Genomic DNA, 27,220 nt, shown 5'->3' on the forward strand with positions numbered 1-27,220 from the left:
TAAGTAAAGAGATCCAGACTTCGAGGATGCAGTTTATGTCACGATTTTGTCATCCTTTTGCTTAAAATAAAAGCTACAATTTAGATTAGGGCACTCATCTGTGCAGAATTCATAAAGAACAGGGAGGACCTATACAAAAAAAATCCTAAATGAAATCAACTGCTTTCTAAGTATTCGGTTCTCTACATATACATTAAACTTCAAAGTCCTAGCCTCTTCATTTGGACTGAACTGCTGCTAGAACTAATACTAGAATAGAAACTGTGACAGAGAAGTGAGACCTGGCACTAAGCTCATGAATTCTTGTCACGCATAAAAGCCTTGCAGTATTACTGTGGCAGAGGGTCGTAGCTTTCTTAGAAGCAGCAAGCACCTGGGAAAGAGATACCCTACAACTATAATGAAGCTGACAATTCTCAATTAATTAATAAGGTGATCATTTCACATGCATTGATAACATTTTTTTTTTGTTACCAGACAGATCAATAGGTGAGAGGAGCACAGTAAATTTACGGGAAGTGCTGCAATGAAGTAATAAAGAGGAGGTATTTTGGTGTAGGGAGTGTTGTTAAAAGAATCCTCCAAATTTAAAACAGATTGAGATACGGATCAAATAAAGTTAATGACCCTATCAACTACTGGCGTTTTAAAGGATAACTGTTGGACCTGGTCCTTTTTGCAAGGTTACCCGAAACTTTTTGCCTGCGTCGTCCTATTTTTCTGACTACCTTTTTGTTGGCTTTAGGACTCTGGGCACTTTACCACTGCTAATCAGTGCTAAAGTGCATGTGCTCTCTCCCCTAAAACATGGTATGATTGGCTGGTGTATTTGATTTCCCTTTAAGTCCCTTGTAAAGTGGTAAACAATATACCCAGGGCCTGTAAATTAAAAGCACCTAATGGGCCTTCCAAGCCGATTGCACTGCCCACAGAAGTAGCTTTCCAAATCAGTCTCAGGACTGTCACTGCAGGGCCTGCGTGCATTGTATACTGCAACCTTGACTTGGCATTTCAAACTACTTGCCAACGCTAAAACTCCCCTTTTATTACACCTATGTCACCCCTAATGTATGGCCTAGGTATTCCTATGGGTGGGGTACTGTGTAAGTAAAAGGTACTTTTAGATCTTGCATGTCCCAGTAGTGACAGTCTATTTTGTTTTTCACTAATGTAAGGACTGTTCCTCTCATAGGTTAGCATTGGGAATTTCTTTATATACTTTCAAGCAGTAATTACCATCTCAAGAGTAGCATTGCAATGTTTGGTATGTTTGGAATGGCAGTGAGAAAGTGTGCTTACTGGTGTAATTGGATTTTACATTACTATTTTAGAAATGCCACTTTTACAAAGTGAGCATTTCTCTGTGCTTAAAACTATGTGCTTTGCAGCCTATCATCATTCCATGTCTGGTCTGTGCTGGGTGACAGCTTCCCATGTGCATTCCATTCAGACAGCCTCAAACACAGGACACTCAACTGCATCTGCATACTGATGGGTCTTCCTGGGCAGGAAGAGTGGAGGGGCTCCCACTTACATGTCCAAGGGTAATGGCCTGATCCCACACAAAGGACTGATAATCCCCACAAATAGTCTGAAGCCAGGGCTGGGTTGAACGGGGACTGTTGTACACTTTGAAGGGTTCCTTTGAAGTCACCCAAACATCAAGGGCATTTATAACCATAAGTACATGGGCCCTGAACCCATGTTTTCAGAGCACTTTTGTTTGGAACTAGAAGCACACCTCTGTCAGAAGGACTGATGCGCTGCTCAAACGACTCATCTGGACTGCTCCTCTTCTGTTGGCCTACTGCCCAGTGGCCTACAGGACTCACTGGATTGCTTTTCTGTTTGTTGCCCTGCTGTTCTACTAAGGCACTACATATTGCCGCCAGGAGAGATCGCCATTTGAACCAACTACTGGTTTTGCTGTGCTGGTCTGCCTGTTTACTGCTACCTGTTTGTGTCCCCTCCCAGGTGTTCTCCTGGGACTGGCCCAGAACTGGTTGTGGGACACTTGAGTCACCTATAACTAGCGCATAGTGAGAGCTTAATTTGCAGCCTACGAGATTTGCCTAGTTACCATATAAATTCTAATAAAAGCACAGGTGCGCCATGCCCTATGATTTCATGATGACGTGTTTTGTCCCTAAATGACATTACGATACTGGCATTCATGTGATAATGCAAATGCATATTCATAAACTGCTGCGTTTCATGCCCTGATGGTATAGTACAAGTTGTTTTGCCTTGCATTGTCAGGATAATAAGCATTATCTCAGGATTTGCACAGTATGCAAAGTACTTATGATTTATGTTGTTTTGGTCGGATGATATGGAAAATGTCACTTACCCAGTGTACATCTGCTCGTGGCATGAGACGCTGCAGATTCACATGATGTGCATTATCCTGCCATCTAGTGTTGGGCTCGGAGTGTTACAAGTTGTTTTTCTTCGAAGAAGTCTTTTCGAGTCACGAGACCGAGGGACTCCTACTTTTTGGCTCCATTGCGCATTGGGCGTCGACTCCATCTTAGATTGTTTTCCCCGCAGAGGGTGAGGTAGGAGTTGTGAATATACTAAAAGTGCCCATGCAATGGAGTAAGTATGTATTTACATAATGTGTATTAAAATAGTATATATTTACAAATGTAAAAATGTAATTCAACTTATAACGGCTACAGGCTCCCGGGGAGGGCGCATATGAATCTGCAGCGTCTCATGCCACGAACAGATGTACACTGGGTAAGTGACATTTTCCGTTCGATGGCATGTGTAGCTGCAGATACACATGCTGTGCATAGAATTATAAGCCGTAATCTCCCCAAAGAGGTGGTTTAGCCTGTAGGAGTTGAAGTTGTCTGAAATAATGTTCATAATACAGCCTGTCCTACTGTGGCTTGTTGTGTTGTTAACACATCGACACAGTAATCTTTTGTGAATGTATGAGGCGTAGACCATGTGGCTGCCTTACAAATTTCTGTCATAGGTATATTTCCTAGAAAAGCCATTGTGGCGCCTTTTTTCCTAGTGGAATGCGCTCTTGGTGTAATAGGTAGATCTCCTTTTGCTTTAATATAGCAAGTTTGAATACATTTCACTATCCATCTGGCAATGCCTTGTTTGGATATAGGATTTCCTGCATGAGGTTTTTGGAAGGCTACAAACAATTGTTTTGTTTTGCGAAACAGTTTTGTTCTGTCAATGTAATACATTAGTGCTCTTTTAATGTCTAATGTATGTAAGGCTCTTTTGGCTACTGAGTCTGGTTGTGGAAAGAAGACTGGGAGTTTCACTGTTTGGTGTAGGTGGAATGGTGATATAACTTTCAGTAAGAATTTGGGATTTGTAAGGAGAACCACTTTATGTTTATGTATCTGTATAAAGGGTTCTTGTATCGTGAATGCTTGTATCTCACTTACTCTTCTAAGAGATGTGATAGCTATTAGGAAGGCTACCTTCCAAGTTAAGTATTGCATTTCACAAGAGTGCATGGGTTCAAATGGTGGTCCCATGAGTCGTGTTAATACGATGTTAAGGTTCCACGAAGGTACTGGTGGTGTTGTCGGGGGTATGATTCTCTTTAATCCCTCCATAAACGCTATGATAACTGGGATTCTAAAAAGCGATGTAGAATGTGTAATCTACAGATAGGCAGATATTGCTGTGAGATGTATTTTAATAGAAGAGAATGCTAGTTTAGACTTTTGTAAGTGTAATAAATAACTTACAATGTTCTTTGGGGAAGCATGGAGTGGTTGAATTTGATTATTGTGGCAGTAGTAGACAAATCTTTTCCATTTGTTTGCATAACAATGTCTTGTAGTAGGTTTCCTAGCTTGTTTAATGACCTCCATACATTCTTGTGTAAGGTCTAAGTGTCCAAATTCTAAGACTTCAGGAGCCAGATTGCTAGATTGAGCGATGCTGGATTAGGGTGTCTGATCTGTTGTTTGTGTTGAGTTAACAGATCTGGCCTGTTTGGTAATTTGACGTGAGGTACTACTGATAGGTCCAGCAGTGTTGTGTACCACGGTTGGCGAGCCCAGGTTGGTGCTATGAGTATTAGTTTGTGTCTGTTTTGACTCAGTTTGTTTACCAGATAAGGAATGAGTGGGAGAGGGGGAAAAGCGTAAGCAAAGATCCCTGACCAACTGATCCATAACGCATTGCCCTTGGACAGAGGGTGTGGGTACCTGGACGCAAAGTTTTGGCATTTTGCGTTTTCTTTTGTTGCGAATAGGTCTATTTTTGGTGTTCCCCAGCGTCGAAAGTAAACTTGTAGGATCTGGGGATAAATTTCCCATTCGTGTGTTTGTTGGTGATCTCGACTGAGATTGTCAGCTAACTGGTTTTGAATGCCTGGGATGTATTGTGCTATTAGGCGAATGTGATTGTGAATCGCCCAAAGCCAAATTTTTTGTGCTAAGAGAGACAGTTGTGATGAGTGTGTCCCTCCTTGTTTGTTGAGGTAATACATTGTTGTCATGTTGTCTGTTTTGACAAGAATGTGTTTGTGGGCTATTAGTGGTTGAAATGCTTTCAATGCTAGAAACACTGCTAACAGTTCTAACTGATTTATGTGCAGTTGTTTTTGTTGAATGTCCCATTGTCCCTGTATACTGTGCTGGTTGAGGTGTGCTCCCCACCATATCATGGAAGCATCTGTTGTGATCAGGTATTGAGGCACTGGGTCTTGGAATGGCCGCCCTTGGTTTAAATTTATAGGGTTCCACCATTGAAGCGAGAAGTGTGTCTGGCGGTCTATCAACACTAGATCTTGGAGTTGACCCTGTGCTTGTGTCCATTGTTTTGCTAGGCACTGTTGTAAGGGCCGCATGTGTAGTCTTGCGTTTGGGACAATGGCTATGCATGATGACATCATGCCTAGAAGTTTCATTACAAACTTCACCTGGTAGTGTTGGTTTGGCTGCATGTTTAATGCTATATTTTGGAAAGCTTGTATCCTTTGCGGACTTGGAGTGGCAATCGCCTTTTGTGTGTTGAGTGTTGCTCCCAAGTATTGTTGTATCTGGGATGGTTGCAGATGTGATTTTTGGTAATTTATAGAAAACCCTAGTTTGTGTAGAGTTTCTATAACGTATTGCGTGTGAAGAAGACACTGTTGCTGAGTGCTGGTTTTTATTAACCAATCGTCTAAGTATGGGAATACGTGCATATGCTGTCTCTTTATATGAGCGGCTACTACTGGAAGACATTTTGTGAATACCCTTGGGGCTGTTGTTATCCCGAACGGTAACACCTTGAATTGGTAATGCACGCCCTGGATTACAAACCTTAAGTATTTCCTGTGAGAAGGATGTATGGGTATGTGGAAATATGCATCCTTGAGATCTAACGTTGACATGTAGTCCTGTTTTTTGAGCAAGGGAATCACGTCTTGAAGTGTTACCATGTGGAAGTGATTTGATTTGATGTAGAGATTTAGCGTTCTGAGGTCTAATATGGGTCTCAACGTTTTGTCTTTCTTTGGAATTAGGAAATATAGGGAGTAGACACCTGTTCCTTTTTGATGGTTGGGTACTAGTTCTATTGCTTCTTTTTGTAACAATGCTTGGACTTCTAGCTGTAACAGCTCTAAGTGTTGTTTGGACATATTGTGTGCTCTTGGGGGCACATCTGGTGGGAAATTTATGAATTCTATGCAATAACCATGTTGGATAATGGCTAGGACCCATGCGTCCGTAGTTATGTTTGTCCAGTTTTTGTAGAATGCAGCAAGTCTCTCCCCCACTGGTGTTAGGTGTTGGGGGTTTGTGACATTGAAGTCACTGTTTGGCTGGAGTTGTTTTAGGGCTTTGGAATTTTCCCCTTGCTCTTGGGAATTGACCACCCCTGTAAGAGCCTCGAAACCCTCCTCTCTGGTACTGCCCATGATAGGTGGTTCTGGCTTGTGAGGTGGAAGGCTCTGGGGTTTGGGTACGAAAACCCCCTCTAAACTGTGGCCTTCTAAAAGTGCCTCTGCTTTGTGGGGAGTAGAGCGCGCCCATGGCTTTGGCCGTGTCTGTGTCCTTTTTTAGTTTCTCAATTGCCGAGTCCACCTCCGGCCTAACAATTGTTCCTGGTTAAAAGGCATATTCAACACAGCTTGCTGGATTTCCGGTTTAAAACCTGAGCTCCGTAACCATGCATGCCTGCGAATGGTTACCGCAGTGTTTACTGTCCGTGCCGCTGTGTCTGCCGAGTCCAGTGCAGACCTTATCTGGTTGTTGGAAATTGCTTGTCCTTCTTCAACAACCTGTTGGGCACCTTTCTGGTGTTCCTTGGGAAAGTGCTGTATTATATGTTGCATCTTGTCCCAGTGTGCCCTGTCGTAGCGAGCCAGTAGAGCTTGCGAGTTGGCAATTTGCCATTGATTGGCTGCTTGTGCTGCCACTCGTCTGCCCGCAGCATCGAACTTCCGACTTTCCTTGTCAGGCGGTGGTGCGTCTCCTGATGATTGGGAGTTTGCCCTCTTCCTTGCTGCTCCCACGACCACCGAATCTGGTGTCAGTTGCTGTGTTATAAACACAGGGTCTGTTTGTATTTTTTCTCCACCCTAGGCGTGATAGCTCTGCCTTTCACTGGGTCCTGGAAGACTTGTTTTGCGTGCTTGAGCATGCCTGGGAGCATTGGCAGACTTTGGTAGGAACTGTGGGTGGATGCCAAGGTGTTAAATAGGAAGTCATCCTCTATTGGCTCCAAATGCATTGCTACATTGTGGAATGTAGCTGCTCTTGATAACACCTGCGTGTATGCAGTGCTGTCCTCTGGAGGTGACGGCCTTGCCGGGTAACAATCTGGACAGTTATCGGAGACCGGTGCATCATACAAGTCCCATGCATCCGGGTCATCCTGCGTCATCCCCGTATGTTGACTGCATTGGGGGTGTTGTTACTGGGGACAGCTGTGGCGAATGTAGTGGAGAAGGCTGTGGCGAAAACCTTGGTGGTGGTGTTTTGTCTTTAGCCACCTTTGGCTGCATTTCTGACCCTTGAAATGCCAGCTTTCTTTTAATTGGAGGAAGAGTTTGAATTTTGCCAGTCTCTTTCTGGATGTGCAGCCTCCTTTGAGTATGGTCTGGTTCCCCCATACTTATTTCCAGCTCAAATCTATGTTGTTGTATTTGGCTGGAAAGTCAGTGCTCTTCCGTGTAAGAGCCTACTTTCGGCTCGGAGGCTGCCTTTTTCGGTACCAAAGGTTTGGAAACAGTCTTTTTCGGTTCCGAAACAACTTTCTTTACTTTGGGTGTGTCGAACTCTCGGTGTCGAGATCGTTCGGAGCCGGAATCTCGACCGGAGTCGGATGTTTTCGGCAGTTGTGAGGCCTTTTTCGGTGCCTATGGTTGGTCACCGTGTTTTCGATGGGTAAAGCCATGGCCTGTTGGCGGTGGCATCCCCTTGGCCGTTATGATTTTGGAGTGAGTCTTGGATGGGGCAGTTTTACTCACAGTTTTCTGAGTAGTCGTCGGTAGCTCACTTTCGGAGTCGTCCGAATCCGTCCCTTGTATGGAGATTCTTTCCTCCTCCTCGACGTCGATCTGTTCTGTCGGTGTCAACGCCATTTGCGGTCTTCTGGCTCTTCGATCGCGTAGGGTTTTCTTAGATCGAAATGCCCGGCAGGCCTCGCAGGTATCCTCCCTGTGTTCCGGTGATAGACACAGGTTACAGACCAAGTGTTGGTCTGTATAAGGATACTTCGTGTGGCAATTCGGGCAGAAGCGGAAGGGGGTCCGGTCCATTAGTTTCGGCGATGGACGCGGTCGGGCCGACCAGGCCCCGCTAAAGAGTGGAAGCCCCGAAGGGCCGCCGGAGCGCTTCTTCTATCGGTGTCGATGTACTAACACTAAACCGGTACCGAGCGCAAACAATACCGTCGAATTTTCAATGTTTAGCTAACTTTCCCGATTTGAAATACGGAGCGAAAGGGAACACGTCCAAACCCGATGGCGGAAAGAAAACAATCTAAGATGGAGTCGACGCCCATGCGCAAAGGAGCCGAAAGGGAGGAGTCCCTCGGTCTTGTGATTCGAAAAGACTTCTTCGAAGAAAAACAACTTGTAACACTCCGAGCCCAACACTAGATGGCAGAATAATGCACAGCATGTGTATCTGCACCTCTTCCTCTTGGGAACTGTCCTCTGTAGGAACCACGAAACCCCCCTCTCTGATAATGAGACTGGTAAGTGGTTTTTGTCTGGGAGGTGGATGGGACTGAGGGTTACTGTCTAAACCCTCCCCTAAACTGTGGTTTCCTAAATATTCCCCTGTATTGAGAGTAGAGCGCGCCCATGGCTTTAGCCGTGCCCTTTTTCATTTTTTCTATTGCGGTTTCCACTTTCGGCCCGAATAGCTGATGTTGATTAAACAGCATATTCAATACCGCTTGCTGTATCTCTGGTTTAAACCCAGAACTTTGCAGCCATGCATGCCTTCTAATTGTCACTGCTGTATTCACAGTCTGCGCTGCTGTATCAGCAGAGTCTAGTGCAGAGCGGATCTGGTTGTTTGATATGGCCTGTCCTTCAACCACTTGTTGGGCCCGTTTTTGATGCTCTTTGGGTAGGTGCTGGATGATGTCTTGAATCTCATCCCAATGTGCTCTGTCGTAGCGGGCAAGTAGGGCTTGTGAGGTGGCAATTCGCCACTGATTGGCTGCTTGCGATGCCACTCTTTTCCCCGCGGCATCGAATTTACTACTTTCCTTGTCAGGGGGTGGTGCATCCCCTGATGACTGCGAATTTGCCCGTTTTCTTGCAGCCCCCACAACCACTGAGTCCGGAGGGTGCTGTTGTGTAATAAACACAGGGTCTGACGGGGCGGTTTATATTTCTTTTCAACCCTTGGTGTGATGGCTCTCCCTTTTACTGGTTTTTGAAAAACCTGTTGTGCATGTTTAAGCATGCCCGGTAACATTGGCAGGCTTTGGTACGATGCATGCGTGGATGCCAGTGTTAAATAGGAAGTCATCTTCCACTGGTTCTGAGTGCATTGTTACATTGTGAAATGTTGCTGCTCTGGCCAGTACCTGCGTGTAGGACGTACTGTCCTCTGGCGGCGAAGGTTTTGTTGGATAACACTCTGGACTGTTGTCTGAAACCGGTGGGTCGTATAGATCCCAGGGGTCTGCATCGTCTTGAGTCATCCCAGTAGGTGTGGGTGACTGTGCCATTGGTGTACCCACTGGTGACAACTGTGGTGATTGAAGTGGGGACGCTTGTGGTGAGAACTGTGGGGGTGGTGACTTATCTCTAACCACCTTAGCTTTTGGTTGCATCTCAGTCTCATGAAAAGCTAGTTTTCTTTTGAATTTGAGTGGAGGGATGGTTTGTATTTTTCCTGCGTCTTTCTGGATTTGTAGCCTTTGCTGAGTTTGGTCATGTTCTTCCAAATCCAGTTCCTGCTCGAATCTGTGCTTTTCTTTGAGCTGTAGAGAGAGCCCTTGCTCTTCCGTGCAGGAAGTCTTTTTCAGCTCCGAAGCCGGTTTCTTCGGTACCAAAACCCCAATGGAAATTGTCTTTTTCGGTTCCGATAGGCTCTTTCGATGTTTGCTCGACTCAATAACTCGATGCCGACTTTTTTTGGTCCTGGTTTCTCGACCGGAGTCGGACGTCTTCAGCAATGTTTTGGCCTTTTTCGGTGCCGATGTTACTTGGTCACCTTCTTTTCTGTCGGTCGAGCCATGGCCTTCCGGCAGTGGCGTCCCCAAGGCCTTTTGTTTTTTGATCTGACCTTGGGTGTGGGACGGGGCAGGTGTACTCACTTTTTGCGCCGCCGTCGATGGTCGATACCCGTCGGATTCATCAGAGTCCAAACCCTGAATGGATATCCGCATCTCTTCTTCTTCGACGTCGAGGTGTTGTGTTGGCTTCGACGCCATCTGTAATCGTCTTGCGCGTCAATCCCTTAAGGTCTACTTGAATCGAAACGCTCGGCAGGCCTCACAAGTATCCTCTCTGTGTTCGGGCGATAAACACAGGTTACAGACCCGATGCTGGTCTGTATAAGGATACTTATCGTGACACTTCGGACAGAAACGGAAGGGGGTCCGGTGCATTAGTCTTCGGCGAAGGGTGTGGTCGGGCCGACCAGGCCTTGGTGAAGAGCGGAAGCCCAGAAGGGCCGCCGAAGCAGTCTTGTTGTCGGTGCCGATGTGATGATACTAAATCGGTCCCGAACGTAAACAATACCGACGAATTTCGATGATTTTCTAAGTTTCCCGATTCGAATTACGGAGCAAAGAGGCACACGTCCGAACCCGATGGCGGAAAGAAAACAATCTAAGATGGAGTCGACGCCCATTCGCAATGGAGCTGAAAGGGAGGAGTCACTCGGTCCCGTGAGTCAAAAAGACTTCTTCGAAGAAAAACAACTTGTAACACTCCGAGCCAAACACTAGATGGCAGGAACAGTGCACAGCATGTGTATCTGCAGCTACACATGCCATTGAACATATATTTACACATATATAAATATATAAACAATATAGATACATATTTTTACATAATGCTGTGTGGAGTCTCTTTTGTGGTCTATTCATTATGTTACTGGTGTGAGTTTGTTGCGCAAACGCTTTACAAATTGCCTCTGATGATAAGTCCACCTGCACTGCACCAAGCTACCAGGGGGTGAGCACAGGTTATCCTTGATGTGTAATTTACTTACCCTAACTAGAGTGGTGGGTTCTGCCTGGCTGAGGTGCATACCCTAGCCAACCAGAAGCCCCATTCCTAACAATCCCAAAGGCACATGAAAATAAAACCTATGTTAGTAGGAGAAGATAAAACTATAAACAGCCTAGAATTCACTTTTTTGGTGGAGGCTCATTGTAGCATTCTCTTGAGGTACTCGTATATGACTATACCACACACGGAGCTTGATCTTGCACGTCTTTGTTGCTCTGCTTGTGAACTCAACATTCTACACAAGAAATCTATTCACCACACCCAAACACGTATGTCACAGCTCTACAGAGACCATCAGGAACGCAAAAGTGCCCAGTCATCTCTAACTCACAAGACACTAACACTCATGATCATATGATCAAAAAGAGTAAAGTTGGTGCTACAGTATACGCATTGGGAGCCTTTTTTACAACATTTTATGAAATGCCCAACCATTTTTGAGAATATACTTCAGTTCAACATTACCTGGGGACAAAAATTGAGTTGTGGAGGAAGTTCTCAAAGACCTTACGGTACTCTGCTTCCTCTTTCTCAGCTTGCTTCTCCGCCTCAGTCTTTGGGCAGGCACAGCACTGCCCTCTTTCTGAGCCCCCACTCTCAGTCTTTGAAGTTTCAGAAGCCTCATCTGTGTCAATGGTTGCATTTGCATACTTCCGAACTGGAACCTTATCTTTAAAAAGCAAAGAGTGAAAATTGTAAGGCTGTGTCACAATGTGATCTTCACCACTCACTCTTTTCCCCACCTAACAAAATGCTAAATTTAAGATAAGATCCATTGACTCAAGATTATTCCTTGGTAGTGTAACACAAATGAAACTACTTTGGTACTTTTAATGTTCACTTACGTATCCCATTCACCCATGACAAACAAATTCTATGATATTCAATACTTACCCCAAATCCCAATATTATTCCCACAGTAATCACACTTACCTGACGGACCAAAGTGCTTAGCAACAAGGTCACCCAAGTAGTCTCATAACCCACAACAACAAGAAGCTGGAGCCTAAACAACTCAACTTTTGCCAAACCTAGACGTCCGCCTACCTTTGGAGCAGTAATTGTGCACGTACAGATAGCTATCCTGGGGTTGTTGCTGCCAGCGCACAATGTAGTAGGACAGGTTGCCATTCGGTAGAGATGGGGGTTTCCACTTCACAATCAGTTCAGTTGAGGAATTTGAAGCAGAGACAACATCTAAGGGGGTAGAAGGCACTAGAAAAAACAAAAAATAATTTCAACTCACTGTTCTAGACATCTGAACCAGACAAAATCATATATTCAGGTTTGCGTAGGCTTAGCTTTTTCAAGCTCTCCTGTGAATATAAGAAAACATGTTCCTAAACAAACATTAACCAGTAAATACTGAAATAGGAATTTATGCGATGGATGAATAAGATTAATTGTGGTACAAATTATTTGAATTGCTATACATATAAGGGGTAACTAATTACTTAGCAAGGCACAGAAGCAGTGATGTCAGTAACCAAGGGATAATGGACTAAAATTCCATGGTCATTTCGCGGGCAATACTTATTCATAATACCTTGTGTCTTAAAGAAATTCCCTTGTGATGGCAAAAAAAGTAAATTACAGGTGCTTACTACTATCGGGTTTCCAATATTAATAATGGCCCTGTATTGGGAAGAGGCTAATAGAGTTAGCAAGGGCATTGCTCTATTAGACTTATGTTTATTAAAATATTTCAGTTAATGGCTTACATAGGATACTGGTCTATTTAAAGATATTGGCTGGTGTACGCTATATTGCTTCAAACATATAGAATTTTTACAGTCCTGAAATGAAACTTTTTGACGTGCTTGTAGAAAATGAAAATCTAGCCAAGATAATTTCGAGACTATGCAGCACTTAAGATGGCAGGCCCTATGTAGTGTATCTGGTGAGAAATGTTGGTCAAGGAACGCTGACAGAACACATTTGGTTTAATACTTTTGAAACCCATGAAAGTAGTGGATTTCATCAACAAAAAGGATATAGGTTATATGACTATCATTATAAACAAAATACTTATATTTTAAACGTTTTTCACCTGCAAGGCATAAATATCCATCTTTGGTTTAATTTGTTAATGCAGGTCCCCATCAGATCCAAGTCGGCTCAGAAACTCGGCAGAGTGTGATATTTAAAACGGTATTTTGGAATGGCTTTGTTCAGCGAGGTTATGTTTACAGCATTACAAACCAATCTGTAATCTTTAGCTCACATAGTTCAAACAGCCACAGATAGGAAAGGGCATAAAAGGCTACACGTTGGCCAGGTGCTCATTCATGGGCATTTACTGGTATATAATTTTCACAAGATTACTGGGTACTTTTGGCTGAGTATTGGTTGCATTTACACAAACTATTGTATTTGGGTCTCGTCTGGGGTTTGTACCTTAGTTTTGCGCCTTAGTGTCTGCTTTCTTATAAAGGCTTGGGAAGGAGAGTCTTCCTCTGAGGTTTGAGGAATGGCAAGCTCAATGCCTTTAAGGATTTCCTTATGAAGAGAGAATAGAAAAATCTATGACATGTACCCTTAAACTACTTTAACGTAGCAAAAACAAAAATAACAGACCGTTAAAAAAAGCACCTAATAAAACCCAATTATAAAGCGAAAGAATGTATGAGATTTTTTTTAACATGATATTGTGAGAAGAGACTGGCTGCAAAACAGCTTTAACTCTAAAGATCATCAATTCATAGCAGAGAAATTATTCTATTATAGTTGATTTTGCATAGAAAAAGCAATTTCAGGCAGTTTAGTAAACTTCCACTGACTTAGCCAAACCATACGAGTTCATAACAGTTTTCTGGAAACAACTATCAATATCACTATGGGGAAGGCGATGCTGAAGGCCTGAAAGTTAAATTTCACTAAAAGGCAACTGCCAACAAGTTTTATAGCAATCTAAAACTGTGAACACTTTTGAGAAATGCATTGTAACTGTTTTAATTAGACGAGTTCAAGTCTCCTAATATGAGCTACACATTTCAGAAGCACCTGCTTATTGTAGTTATATTGCTTCTCGGTGTATTAGGAACATTCATTGACGAGAACGGCACTGGCCTCAAACTGTAGCAGTACATACCTGCTGCACTTGTGCGTATGTAGATAACCTCGCTCTTTGCTCCATGAATGTCGTTACTCTCCATAAGCGTTAGAGTGACTGCTTTGACATATACAGCGTACTGAGTCCAGGGCTTCAGTCCCTGTAGCAGAACACCGGGGTTCACTTCCTTGTTTTGTGGGAGATCCACATCCACCATGTTCCAGCTGTTGGACCCGCAGGCGTCTTGGCCATCAAACTCAGTCACATTCTGAATCGGTCTACAAAAGAAGCAAAGTGGAGTATGGGTTAAACCTTTGCAGCTGGCTTTGAGAAGTTACTGAATTAAGGTGATTTGTGGATTTATAACCAATAGTGGCCTTGTTCTTCTAACGTTTCCTGACCCTGGTTTCAAGAGCAAAATGTGCTCGCTCAATCAATTTTCATTGTAATTTCTTTATTTACACAAACAACACAGCTATGAGTTTTTTTATCAAGCTCTGGGAACAATATTCACAATAAAACACTAGTGACTGCACAACTCTCATTGGCATTTTTTAACTCAAACCTAGATAATCATTGTTAGATACATATGTTAATGTTTTGGCTTGCAGGTGTTCAAGGGAATCTGATAAATATTCAACAATAGTCAAGCTGCGTTTCCATCTTGCATTGCTTCTTAAACATGTATTTATTTATTTAAATATATTAGAAGCCAAATCGTTTACCTTACTGTAAACAGTTATGGTTACAGGTGAAACGCTTATTATTTCCCTTTTACAATAGATTCTCCCAGCTATCCCATTTTGGCTATCCCGTCCCATAAACACTATCTGAACTTCTGCTGAAATGATTCAAAAGCACTTCAATTGTGCCCCTAAAATGTCACCTCAAGGCCAGCTCGCAATGAGTACTCTGCGACAACAATCAGTAGACCATCATATAATAAAGAAAAAACTTTGATTCATTCCAATCTCTCTGGAGTCTGGCGGAAAAATCAGGATCTCCTGCAAAGTTTATATCACAAGTGAGAGTGGGCTATCAAATAAATGAATAACTATAGCCATAGCAGCATCCTGAATGTGTTTCAGAGTGGTTTATCAAGAGTGGAAGAGCTCATCTTGTGTCACCAAATTTCACAGAAGACGTAGTGCAGCCTTATTCAAGGTCTGACACTCTATACAGTTTCCCTCCACGGGGTATTCGTTTAAATCATTTGCATTTTCGTGCCCCTCAGAAAACAGTACGCCCCACAATAGGGTTGCCAACTTCAGCCTTCATTTACTAACTTTCACAAGGCTGACATCAGAATAGCGGGGACTGGCTGAAAGATTACATTCATTTGCAGGAAAGTTGAACTTAGTGGTCAACTTTAACAAATGTTTGTGCTGCTCTCTGTCTCCCTTGATAGGGTAGCAATGAGTGCACGCTAATATTCCAGAGACTTCAGGGCCTTCTAAGTGTGCTGTAGATAACTTAAAGTGAAAGTTAGTCAGTCACTTTGTTGCATGAAATTTACATTAACTATTTACTTTTTGTTTACAGGACGTGCAATCAATTTAAGAGGGGAGCTCACATTTCCTCAGACATCAACAGCATTGCTAATGGATTCTTGTTCCAAAGAACGGAAAAAACATGAAGGGGCTCTGACTGACACCGATATGCATTCTTAAACAATGGAGCAGCCTGATGCTTAAAGTATCAGTATCAAATGGACTCGGTAATCAGAATGCGGCCTAAGTGACCTCATGGCCTGCATTGCTTTCATTTTAAAAGGAAAAAGCAAGAGGTTTTTCTGCCACGGGGTTTGTTCAATTTTCCCTAATTGGATTGGTTTAAAAGAAAAGGAAAACACTGCTTTTCAATGGACATAATAAATGGACAGTATACAGTGTAGATATGCAGAAACCTGTTATACTCTACTAGTCAAACTTAGGCAGGTCTCTTGCACTTCTATCTGACGATTGCATCACCACTAGAGAGACTGTCCAAAACGTCAAGGATCACATTTTCCAAATAACTGATCCATGTACCTGAAGTTCTCTTGTTTTAGTTTTCAAATCAGCAACAATTAAAGTCCCCGCTCCAGGAAATAGACCTAACAAATCTTAAGTGACTAATCTTAAGAGGTGGTAGAGTCCTTGTAGACTTAAATCCAGTGAGTCTGCTAAGTGCCATGATCACAAATTGCTAAAATCTTAATGTAACCTTGGATGTATTTTAAGGAATTTCAGGGTCTCTAGGGGAATAGTTTATTTGGGTGTCACACACTGACAACTACAAGTTTCTGACAGACCCAGCCCTCTTATTTTTGCTGGACTTTGACCACACCGATCAAACAATAAAGAATCTAATCTATCTTGTCTCCCAATCCCCCCTCATGAACTGCTCTCGAACACCTGTTATCAGAAAAAAAGCTTGACAGTGGCCTTTGTTGTCCATTATCAGCTTCTTGTCTCTTTGTGGATGCTGTGGCTGGAACAATATCTGGGGATATCTCCATCCCTGTTAGGCTGTACCAGACATTGCATTAAAAATGGAAAGCGGGCCAAGAAATCTCTGCGGGACCTTCTGGTCTATGGAAAACAAATATAACCAAATGAAACTGGAGGAAAGTGTCAATTTTAAATACAATTACTCAGAAATTGTAGTGGTTTTACCTGCACTAAACGCCCAGAATATTCAAAACATCATTCAAATCCATCATGCAGCCATTCTAGATGTATTAATTAAGTTCACTGTATAGGATTTATGCATTCCTGTGTTGTGGCTTATTTCTATAATCAACGATTTTCAACAAGCCAATACATTTTGCTTACGAGTGGCCATTTACTCTGGGCTTTTCAGACCATTTTGTTACTCCTGACCTTGTGATGGCTGAAGCTTAGGAGACCATGTATTTGATTACGTACAATGCTCACTGTATTGTGACAAATCAGTTTGGACCACAGAAGACACAGAATTGCACGCTAACTGTATTACATTTACACAGTAAATGAGAAATGGAATGCCTCTTTGTTTCAAATTATCAATGAATTGCTAGGAACTAAGGGACAAATAAGGAATACATATGTTTTTAAAACTTCCAAGAGACATCAGCCTAATGTGATGGCCACTCACATCTAAAGAACAAGCACTTGCAATGCAATCGGTCTCACATTTGCGAAAGTTAGAGCTAATGTAATTGTAAATGGCAATGTCTTATCTCTGTGTTTTGGTTTGGAGTGGATGGACGTAGTTTGGAGTGGAATTATGTGGTTCAAATCGGAATTGTTAGTTGTGGAATTGAGTGGGGTGGAATTGTGTGGTATGTAGTGTATGTGTGTAGTGGAATTATGTCACATTGCGAATAGATAGGGGTGAGACATGCACAGAAAAGATAGAAAAGAAGATAGAGGGGGATAGGTAGTTTGTGCACGAAGTGCTGAATAAACTCTACACAGAGGAGCAGTGTGTGAGGAAGAGAGAACGGAGGAGAAAGCAGGCCAGAGATGCATAAAGAGAGGGTGTCAGTGTAGGCAGAAGGGACCTTAAGAAGAGGAGGGGAGCATGGGCTTGAGGGAGGGAAGTATTGAAAAGTCACGGTAAAGAAATTGTGATTGAAGACTTGAAGTGAACTAATATGAGAGAGGTGGGAAGAGTGCGAGAGAGAGAGACAGACAGACAGGGGGGCAAGTAGGAGGGGCACCCAGAGGCTGGGGGCGAGAGGTGGACTTTTGCACTGCACCCGGTGGGGTACAGGAAGGCAGCATGTGTGAGCCGGCAGTATAGAGGACACACAGAGGGTGAGGGAGAGATGAGAGGGGGTAGTGGAATTGTGAGATGAGTGCAGTAGTGTCAGTGAGAGGGAGAGAGGAGAGGGGCAGGTTGTGTGAGAGAGATGGTAGGGGTGGTGGAAGCGTGAGTTAGAGAGGTGTTGTTCTGGATTTGTTTGTTTTGGAATTGTGTTGTGTGGGATTCTGTGGTGAGTTGTGGAGTCTATGGTGAATAGGAGTGAAAAGACACCAGCACAGACCAACTTAATGCAGTTTTAGAGAGCAAAGAAAACCCGTGGAAATGTCAAGCTTGTATCTACTTTTCAAATCCACACAACTCTTGCTGCAGCTGTCAGTCCTAGAGCTCTTTCAAATTATGTTTTATTAGTAAACAACAATTCTCCACTGGAGCGATTAGAACTAATGGAGTCACCACAGCTGATCGATACGCATGAGGTGGGCGCAAAGGAAATCCATTCTGCCCTGCCACACTCCATGCATTCTTCTGCCAGGCCAAGCTGTGTGGCAGAAGCGCGGGGTTACTTACTCTCTGCCCCTTTCACACAGCGGGGCAGAGCAGCTGAAACCCCTACACCAGTCACAGAAGGCATAGGTTAACACACACTGCTGAAGCACCCGCTGCTGCCACAACCAGGCAGAGATTGCACAATATTGTGTCAGAAAAGGCTTCCTCAGTTTGTTGTTACCAGACACCGTGCCAGAGAGTGTTTACCCAGACCACCGTTTCTTGCACTTAAGAACACGTGGACCAAGCCAAGACTACAACTCCCATAATGCACATGGCTGTTAACTGGCATAAAAATCATACAATGACTCTACCAGAGAAATACAGCACGTCATGGCTTTTCAGATAAATGCCTTCGTATAATTAGCTCACACAGTAGTTTCCTTTGTAGATTTGTACTCAAAACTCTTTAATAAAAAGCAACGGGAGTGACAAAAGGCAAAAAAGAGAGACTTTGTGAACTCTTCATGTGGCTAAATTAGTCCAGGCACAGCCCAATGCCCGTGGTCCACACCAGTTCCCGAAGCGAATGGCACCGCTCTCACCTGGCCGTAGCGAGTGCTCCTCAGCAGAGGGCCCCTTTGTGGTGCAGTGCCCACGGCTCCTGGGGGGCGTTTTCCCCATCCTGGTGGGCTGCATCATGGGCAGCTCCTCTTCATCATCACTGTAGGGTGGCTGCCACGGGGCAGCATGCAGGCAGCCCACCACCGGCTCGGCCTGCATGCAGTGCCGGTATGCGATCAGAATGGTAGCTGCCGAGACAGTCGCATTGCAGACATTAGCATAATCTAGCTAGAAACTGACAGTTGCTGTGTGCTGATTGGTTAAATTATAGATCTGTTTTTGCAAACATGAATTTAATAGCCGTTTCGGGTATGGAGAATACACTGCTATTCTTTCTTTGTTTTAATTTACTATATAGTTTTATGCGTCTTTTTATTTGTGACTCCCACTGTGAGGCAATGAAAATGGTTCGACTAATGAAACATCAAAGCGCCATGGTCGCCATGAAGCACGAAGGGGACAGACAGTAGAAAAAAATGGTCCGACAAATGAAAATTCAAAGCATCATGGCCGCCATGGAGCTCGGAGGAAAATGACAAAAAAAAAATAAGCATTTGCAATGCAATGGGACTTTACTAGCCACATAAATTGAAAATGAATGGTAAAATAGCTGGCATAAGAGCCAATTTAAAGCGCCACAGCCGCCATGAGTGTGAGCACGAAGGAGAGACACAAAAGGAAAAAGAAGTTCACTCGCAGTCAAATGTATCGGCGAAAGTGCAATTACCCATGTAACAGGTTTGAAGGCCAAAACGGTAACAAAACTGTTCCAAGGAGGGACAAACTTAAAGCATTTACCAATGATACCAAAGGACTTTGAAAGGGAAGCCCATAAACGATTGATAGTGATGGACGTGCAGTGGGCGTGGTTAAAAGCCCACAGATAGATTACAAATCAAAGTACTTGCACGCTGACCTAAAAAGTAGCACGCCCCAACTAAGGGATATGCCCCATTGTGTAATAATCCAATGTAACAGGGTCAGTCTGCAAGGCGTAACAGGGTCAGTCTGCAAGGCGTAACAAAACAGCCTCAAGGCGGGACAAACAAGGCATTTACCAACTAAATCAAGGGATTTTTGAAAGGCAGGTCCAGGAAGGAATGAAAGTGATGGGTGTGAGATAGGCCTGGTTAAAGCCCACAGAACAGATTACAACATGTCGAAAACAGCAGCGCTTGCGCGCTGCTATGCTTGACCTAAAAAGGGTATTTGGCCCATGGAAAATAATGAGAAACCACCTATCCTAGCTAACCTCAGCCGTACTTGAAGCCAGCTGTGAGTTGCTTGGCACTGTGGCCGGATACTCCAAGCGTATATACGACCAAGCTTCAATACAGATATGTGGGCTTCTATTCATTGGTAGTAACATTCCCTAAATGTAGGCTGCAGTAGTAAAGAACTTCTAATTCCTAAACGGTTCCCTACTGGGAAAAACAAGTGGAATACGTTTTTTTTTTTTTTTAATCTAATCTCACGTGAAGAGGTGCTTTCCTAAGGAGGATATACCATACCATCTATTTCAGGTTAGGGTCTTTCCAAGAAACTGTGAAGCTTTAATAAGATTTCTGTAGGGATGCTTGGGAAGCATGTGACCTTTGTTGCACTCTCTCTGTGGTAACTGTGTAAACGTACTCCTTCTGCAGAAATGTACGAAAAACTGCTCGAGAACTCTTTAGTGGTCAGGTGTAACAGACATCTCACAGCCGCACATCTCACAGTATCTTCAATGTCCATGATTCCCACGCATAAATCGTACTCATTACAAAGAGGAAGCAAAAACAAAAGAGGGCAGGTATGTATCAGTCTAGGAAGCAAGCAAGAAGTGTCTCGCGGGAGAGTGCAAACTCACTTCACAGTAATGTCTGCCAAGGCAAACAATGTTTAGCGGGGAAACCTAACCCGATCCGCGGCTGGTCCTGAATGACATCACCAGCCACCGAACACAAGATACTTACGCTTCTTTGTAGTAAACTGTGAAGCTGATGAGATCTCTGAAGTCTTGGGGTCTGTACCACTCCCATGTCAACTTAATCCGGTTCTTCATTGTTGTGTTCGAGATGAACTTCAGCTTGTATGTTTTACCTACAGGGAAAACAATGCTGATTAGAAAATTATATACAAAAGCAAGTCTTACAACAGCATACATTTAATCCCGAGCTTTCAAATGAGTTGGCACAGTCAAGATAGGCTCCCGATTGCCAATGGCAGGTGCTCCTCCTGTTCCCTTTAGGAGCCCTTGAGGTTGGTGTTGAAACTGTTGCTTGGTAAGTGGGTCTCATTACATGCAGGGGGCAGGCAGGGCCAGCTTTAGGGCAGTGCGACCGGTGCAGCTCCACCTGGTTCTGAATTTGGTGGGGGCACTGTGTTGAAAAATGACTGATGGTTTTAAAAGTATAGGAACTACCTTGAGCATCTAGCATTTTTCAGGCAACAATAAAAATGTCAAGATAAATCTGATGATAAATGCTGCTGCTGGATAGAGGTCGGAATGTTGTCTAGTGGCAGTTTTGACTCAAAGTAGCGTAGAATGTTAATGTGCCTGCTGCAAAGAACGTGTACCATGCAGATAACAGAACTGAGTGTGAGTGAAGTACGAGTAGAGGTATAGCAAATTAAATGTATGCAAGGTAGGGGATCTAGAGAGTTATGGGAACCTGCAGGAGAGGCAAATTGTGGAGAAAGAGTTCTATGGGGAAGGGCAGGGTGGGTGCCGCAAAAAAAAAAAAAAAAAAAAAAACTTGCATCAGCGCTAAAGCTAGCCCTGAGAAAAAGACAATGAAGAAATTTATGGGGTGGACTCAAGATTTCAAAACACAACTCGGCAAACAAAATGTGCCCTATTTCCCTCCACCCTCCCTGTTTCAAGTTGGTATCAGAGCTTGTAAACAAAGCTCCAATAAACAAAGAAATTACTTCGCCCAGTCTCATCGACCTATAGAGTTACTGTTTTGGCAAAAACAACAGTTTTGTAATGTTATTTCTGTAGAACACTGATGAGAAGAAATGGCTCGCTGAGCAGAGGGTGAGAGCCCAGAGGTGATAGACTAATGCTGATTCATAACGTGCAACAGATTTCATTCTAGATATATAACCATATAAAAGATACATTGAAAATAGAAGCAGATCAAATAAAAGATTACACATAAACACACATCGAAGTGAGGAGATCAGGAGATGGAAGGCATTTCCTTCTTCAGAAAACCTCTAAGGAAGAACATTTAGATGTAAAATATCAAACATCTTAAGTACATCCACACGTGCATGAAGAACAACACGTCTCGCTATCTTAAGGCTGCACTTCGGCGAACTTCTAAGTCGATCTATTCAAATTCACTCAGATTCAAATCAATGAACCACTTCTCCAGAAAAGTCTAAACCAGTGTCCACCAGTCGAACAGAAAATACTGTCGTGCGGCTTTAAGAGGTACAAGTTAAGTGAGAAATATTTAGTTCAAATACACATCTTAGTAAAACAAAACACCCTAGCAGTATAAATTAGGCATATTTATTCCGCTGCAAGTTTATGCTGCCAATTACTTTTCAACCACATTTTCATTAAGACGTTTTTGTGGCTCCAAACCACGTTATGAATTTGTAATTCCCCTTTTCCACCCACAGGAGAAGTGGAGGGGAGACTGGGAGCACAGAGGGAACACGGGACTAAATCACTCAAAGGGTTAATCTACGGGAAGGCCTAGTCCTCGAGTTTACCCATAGTCAGGTGCAATCCGTGTGCCTTTTACTGGAAAATGGATTCTTAGTCAACACACAGAACTATGTTTAACGAGGATCAATCTTCTGGTTTGGCAATATACCGATTGGCTTGAGATCTCTACATTTGTGAGAAAGCGATGTTCCCCTGCCAGGTCGCCGGACACCTAAGCCTACTGTCAAAGTTGCTTTAATGTCCAGAGAATCAAAATCATTATTTGTGTCCAGCTGTGCATGGGCTGAAAAAGGGATGCTATGAGTTGTTCTGCTATGTCCACAAACAAATTAACACCAGGTTCCTCTTCAGACCCTAAGGGCACTGATGCAGAGGTTTTCTGAAGACACAGTAGATCAAGGCAGATCAACTAAGTAGTTCTTGGGTATTTCTTAGCACCTGTAACTAAACCGTTTTATTGACTGTGCTTATAAAACATCATGAATTTAACCAAGGACTTTGTTCTGAAAATCGAGAAGAAAGCTAAGTGTTTTACAATGCTTCATGCCAGCTTTAGTCATTGTGAAGACCTACCCACTGAACACAAAAGCAGTGGAAACACTCATTCAACGCCTCACCAATCATTCGGCAGACAGCATGAAGCCTGTCAATGGCAATGTTTGGCAGGTTTGTTACATTATAAAAGATGAAATGTTCTGAAGGGTTGGGGAGGGGAAGGGCAGGGAAGGGGGGGCAAACCTCTAATACTTCATCTTTTTGGGTATATCCCTCAAATACTGTAACTTTCTTCTTTATGAGCTGCATCACCCAGACTTCAATCGCATTAAGAAAGAAATCAAGAAACACTGATTGGTAGTGTATTTAACCACAGATTCAAAACTGATGCTATACAAATTATTGACCATGTTGTTAAGAACTATGTTAAGACCATATGTTTTAGTTAACAGATATTTGAAGAATGCCTATTCCTGAATTAATCAATGCCCAATAGTTGTAGTAAGGAGTATGAAATCAAACAATCACGTCCCTCAAAACTACTGCTCTGCTACTTACAAGAAGCGCGCTCGCCATTATTCTTCGGGTTTATGTCGCCTGTGCTCTGGCGCCCTTTTGTTCCGGTCACCTCCTCCATGCGGGTGATCTCCGACAAGCAAAGCTTGGGATTAACAGCAAAGTACATCTTCCCCTCGTCAATTGTCAGGTTATGGTAATTCCAGTCCCAAAGCTGCTGCAGGTTTTGATTATCCACAGCATAAAAGGAATAGTTGCTACAAAATTGGTGAAGGTGAGAAAGATCGTGTTATTATTTAACCCTCTGCATTTTTAACACGCCATACATACTGCACTTCAAAGTAAATTCAAAAAAAGTACTCTGCTGAAGGGATAGAAAGTGGGAGGGCGAGGTGTTTGGTGTGTGTAGGTCTCCAAGTGTTGGGTTGGAAGGGGGTTTGTTTGGAGACAAATCAGAGAGCAGATGTTCATAGCTTTTGCCGACAAGGTGAAATTAGCAACATTAATTAAACTACAACAAATCAAAGCAACTAGTGTACTGATGTAAAGGAAACTGATGCTCACTTTCAGTTCTCATTGTCTGGCGTTTACCTCCCTGTGAAAAAATATCTCTCACCCCTCAAATCTCAGAAGCGGGGATTAAGAATGAAAATTGTTATGGTTACTTTTTCAGTCAATGGCCACGTCTTGGATTTCCTCCTGCTGCTTCATGGTTATCTGTAATTTCATTAAGGGGGGGTTGGAGTGCTGTAACTTGGAATACGGCAAAACAGTGTGGTGTACTCAGAAAGAAATTAACGTGTTGGTGATCATATAAGCAGAGACATGGTACACCCAAATTGGGTTTTTATTCATTGAGATTTCCGGACCCCCAGCAAGTATCAAAAATATAAAGTAACCTTAATGATGAAGTCATTATCCCAAGTACACTGACTGTCTCCCATTATCAACCAGTGGGTAATAGCACCGCCATTTAGAGCAATCAATGACTTCTAATAGAGCTGGACACATACTTGGAAGTATGTCAGTTCTGGGAAGGCCCCCTTCCACTGGGTGCCGTTTACATTAATGCCTTCACCAGTCCCCTTTTTTATGATTTTAATTACAGGGACCAGATCGAACCTCCCTTCCCTCCCCAACCCGCTCCCCAGAGGGTCTAGCAAGGATTATTACAGTGCAAATCTTCAACTCCAGTGGTTTGTCAAAGAAAATAACCAACACCCAAATCCTTACCTACGACAATTATCTCGGAGATTTAATTATCAAAATCCCTCTACAGCTTTTAACACACTGTAACAACTCAACATCAAATCCCTGCTGGCTTTTTCTCTAACGTTAAAACGTTTCATTACAAAAAGAGCAGAACTTCATCATCTGTCATTATTAACGTCTCAAATTAAGCAATGATTGATACAGCCTTTAACACTGGCTCATCACCATAACCAACTTAGGCATACTGAATTCTGCATCAGATTTACCAAAGGCAATCCTGATGCTTGCATTCAAATAATTATACATACACAAAATTAGAGATGGAAAGACAATAATCAACACCTCTTCAGAGAGTTAAAAAAGGATTGTCAAACTGCAAATCTATCTGCAGGATTCGTCAGCTGGGTTAACCAATACCAAAACCCTTGCCTGCTACATTAATCTGTCAAGTATGGCAATGCTGGTCTACAAGCTTTAAAAAAGTGAAATAACAATGCAACTTTGAAGGCCTACTCGCTTTAACATGCTATTAGCACAATAAATAAGTAATGCCTACTGCATTTGTCATTGGTTTTCATAACAAACGCCGTACCTGGAGTCTCTGAAACAACCTTTTCCAATGAACTAATCAGCCCTATGGGCTTTATGATTTCTCCCATAATCACCTCTGTCCTTCTGTATTTCACACAACTTTTTAGCAAGGCAATGCAGTCAAACTTACAAATATGTACAAAATTGCAGTTAGCAAAAAAAAAAAAAAAAAACTTCCAAAAATAGTTATTGCATGGATTCTAAAATAGAAAATCCTATATTCCGGGGATTGCTGTAAAGGGTGTCCACCACCAAATCACTTCCCATGGTCCAAATTACCATTCTATAGGGTATAACACAGTATAATGACAACTCCACCCCCCCCCCCCCCATTTAAGCCGTTGGCTTTAACATATGCTTTTCACAATAAATGAATCAATGCCTATTGCCTTTATCAACCTTTTCTAATGGACGGCTCAGGCTTACAGCCTTGCCCACTAGCTTATCACCGTATTTTATTCAGTCCTGATGTTTTGAGCATAAACTGTCGCACCAGACAAAAAGTGCAATACAAACACACACTTTCAGTGGAACACACAAATTCGGCCCAATCAAAATCTGAACTCTAGGTAATCACATGTGGGTACAGCCAAATCCCACCGACTGTAATGCTTTGTAAAGCCTTTTTGTTGATCACACAAGCTAGTGTTGATATCTGAAACCTTCCCTCCTCGACGGGGCATTTTCTATTTGCCAGAGGGCAGCGATCACCTGCTCAAGTTGTTACCCCTCTGTCCGTTGCCCACATCTAGCCCCACGCACACAAGAAATATCAGCAGAAACACGTACCGGGTGTGAGAAGAGAACTCTCTCACATTTTTACCAGAATCTGGCAGTGTTCTTGTGAGTGTCCCTTGCTTTTAGACACAGCATTATCAGTGTGTCCAATCACTACAGGCAGGACTGCTTGAGGGAAGGCTCTCAAATCCAGCATATTTTCGTGTAGGGAACAGGTGCACACTGGTGAAGAACTGATTTGAGGAAGGCAAAGGTGCCGACAGGGTAGCGAAGTATGATGATCTTAGAAAAGGATACTCTGAAATGATAGTTTTAATATTTTAACGGTGATCTCGGTAATACACATTCCATGACTAAACAATGTAAATGTACTTCAAAGCTTCTCTAATTAAAGAGCGATAACGTGTCTTTCCTTTCATTCTGTATTAAATTAAGTTTCCTAATAATCTTCGAACTATGTAACTGCCATCTGACTTGCCCTATGCGGGTCACTACAGGAATCTAGCCGTAAGTGTCAGTACACAGAAAAGTCCAGCGAGAGGCTGACCTCGTAGGCCTCACCTGAGAGCAACCCTGGGCACACAAGGGTCAAGCAGGCCCCTCCTGCGACCGGCTCAACAAGAACCACAGCTTGCATAATGGCAGGGCGGCCCTGAAGCCGGCGCCCTGGGCAGGCATGTTTCAGGCAGACCCTCCCCACCCCCGAGAAGAAGTCTGTGAGCCTGTAGCGTCACTGTCCGCGGATCTACAGGTAAGGACGATGCCACCAGAAATGTTCGCAACCATCACCCTTTGACCTCTCTGGCACGGAGATTCGAAGCTCTTCCTTTTTCCATCACCCCTCCCCAGTGCTTAATTTGTGCTTGTTGTTTCCGGGGCTGAGCACCGGCACTTATTTTTGAGGGCCGGGGCTTAGCCTTCTGCCCCACGTATTTGCAGCGAGCAAAAGACACGTTTGGGATAGACGGAGGAAGAGAAAATCGAAAAAGCGTCACAATGAGAGAAAGCAGAAAGCTGCAAGTGGGAGCTGAAGGGGCAGGGAGTGGTTTTAAATGGATTAAAGAGGCCCGAGATGGCTTCAGGATTAAGCAGTCTCAGTATTCCGTGTTCGCACATTTCATTGCAGCAGCCGCGCGTGTTCAAGGGAAGGGCTTTGAGCACCAGCACCTTTCTATTTACAAACTAAGCACTGCGCCCCTCCCGCTTCACCAAGCAAGGGTTCGCCCCAATTGTGTTTAAACAAAAAAGGAAAAAGATTACTTACTAGTTTATTAATAACAGAAATGAGTAAACTAACTAGGAAGAAAGGAGTATTAGAACGGACTAGTATAGGTGTTCACGGGTGCCCGCATAGGGAGCATGCGCCCTCAAACCCTGCTTTTGTCAAAACTGCTCAAGGTATAAATGTATTTTTTCTTGTAAATAC

At 43.2% G+C, this 27,220-nt stretch overlaps 1 protein-coding gene across 1 annotated transcript in view; it reads right to left on the minus strand.

Annotated features, from left to right (window-relative positions):
* The window catches only part of IGF1R (insulin like growth factor 1 receptor), a 649,229-nt gene that overhangs the window by 128,535 nt on the left and 493,474 nt on the right, over nucleotides 1-27,220 (minus strand). Inside the window, exons 7-11 of the mRNA XM_069222768.1 lie at nucleotides 23,296-23,510; nucleotides 20,531-20,657; nucleotides 13,773-14,011; nucleotides 11,729-11,896; nucleotides 11,147-11,351 (exon numbers count right to left, since the gene is read on the minus strand). Coding sequence (XP_069078869.1) covers nucleotides 11,147-11,351; nucleotides 11,729-11,896; nucleotides 13,773-14,011; nucleotides 20,531-20,657; nucleotides 23,296-23,510 — 954 coding nt within the window. The remainder of the gene's footprint in view (nucleotides 1-11,146; nucleotides 11,352-11,728; nucleotides 11,897-13,772; nucleotides 14,012-20,530; nucleotides 20,658-23,295; nucleotides 23,511-27,220) is intronic.

The sequence above is a fragment of the Pleurodeles waltl genome, chromosome 3_1, assembly GCF_031143425.1.
Source record: "Pleurodeles waltl isolate 20211129_DDA chromosome 3_1, aPleWal1.hap1.20221129, whole genome shotgun sequence".
Taxonomy (NCBI): domain Eukaryota; kingdom Metazoa; phylum Chordata; class Amphibia; order Caudata; family Salamandridae; genus Pleurodeles; species Pleurodeles waltl.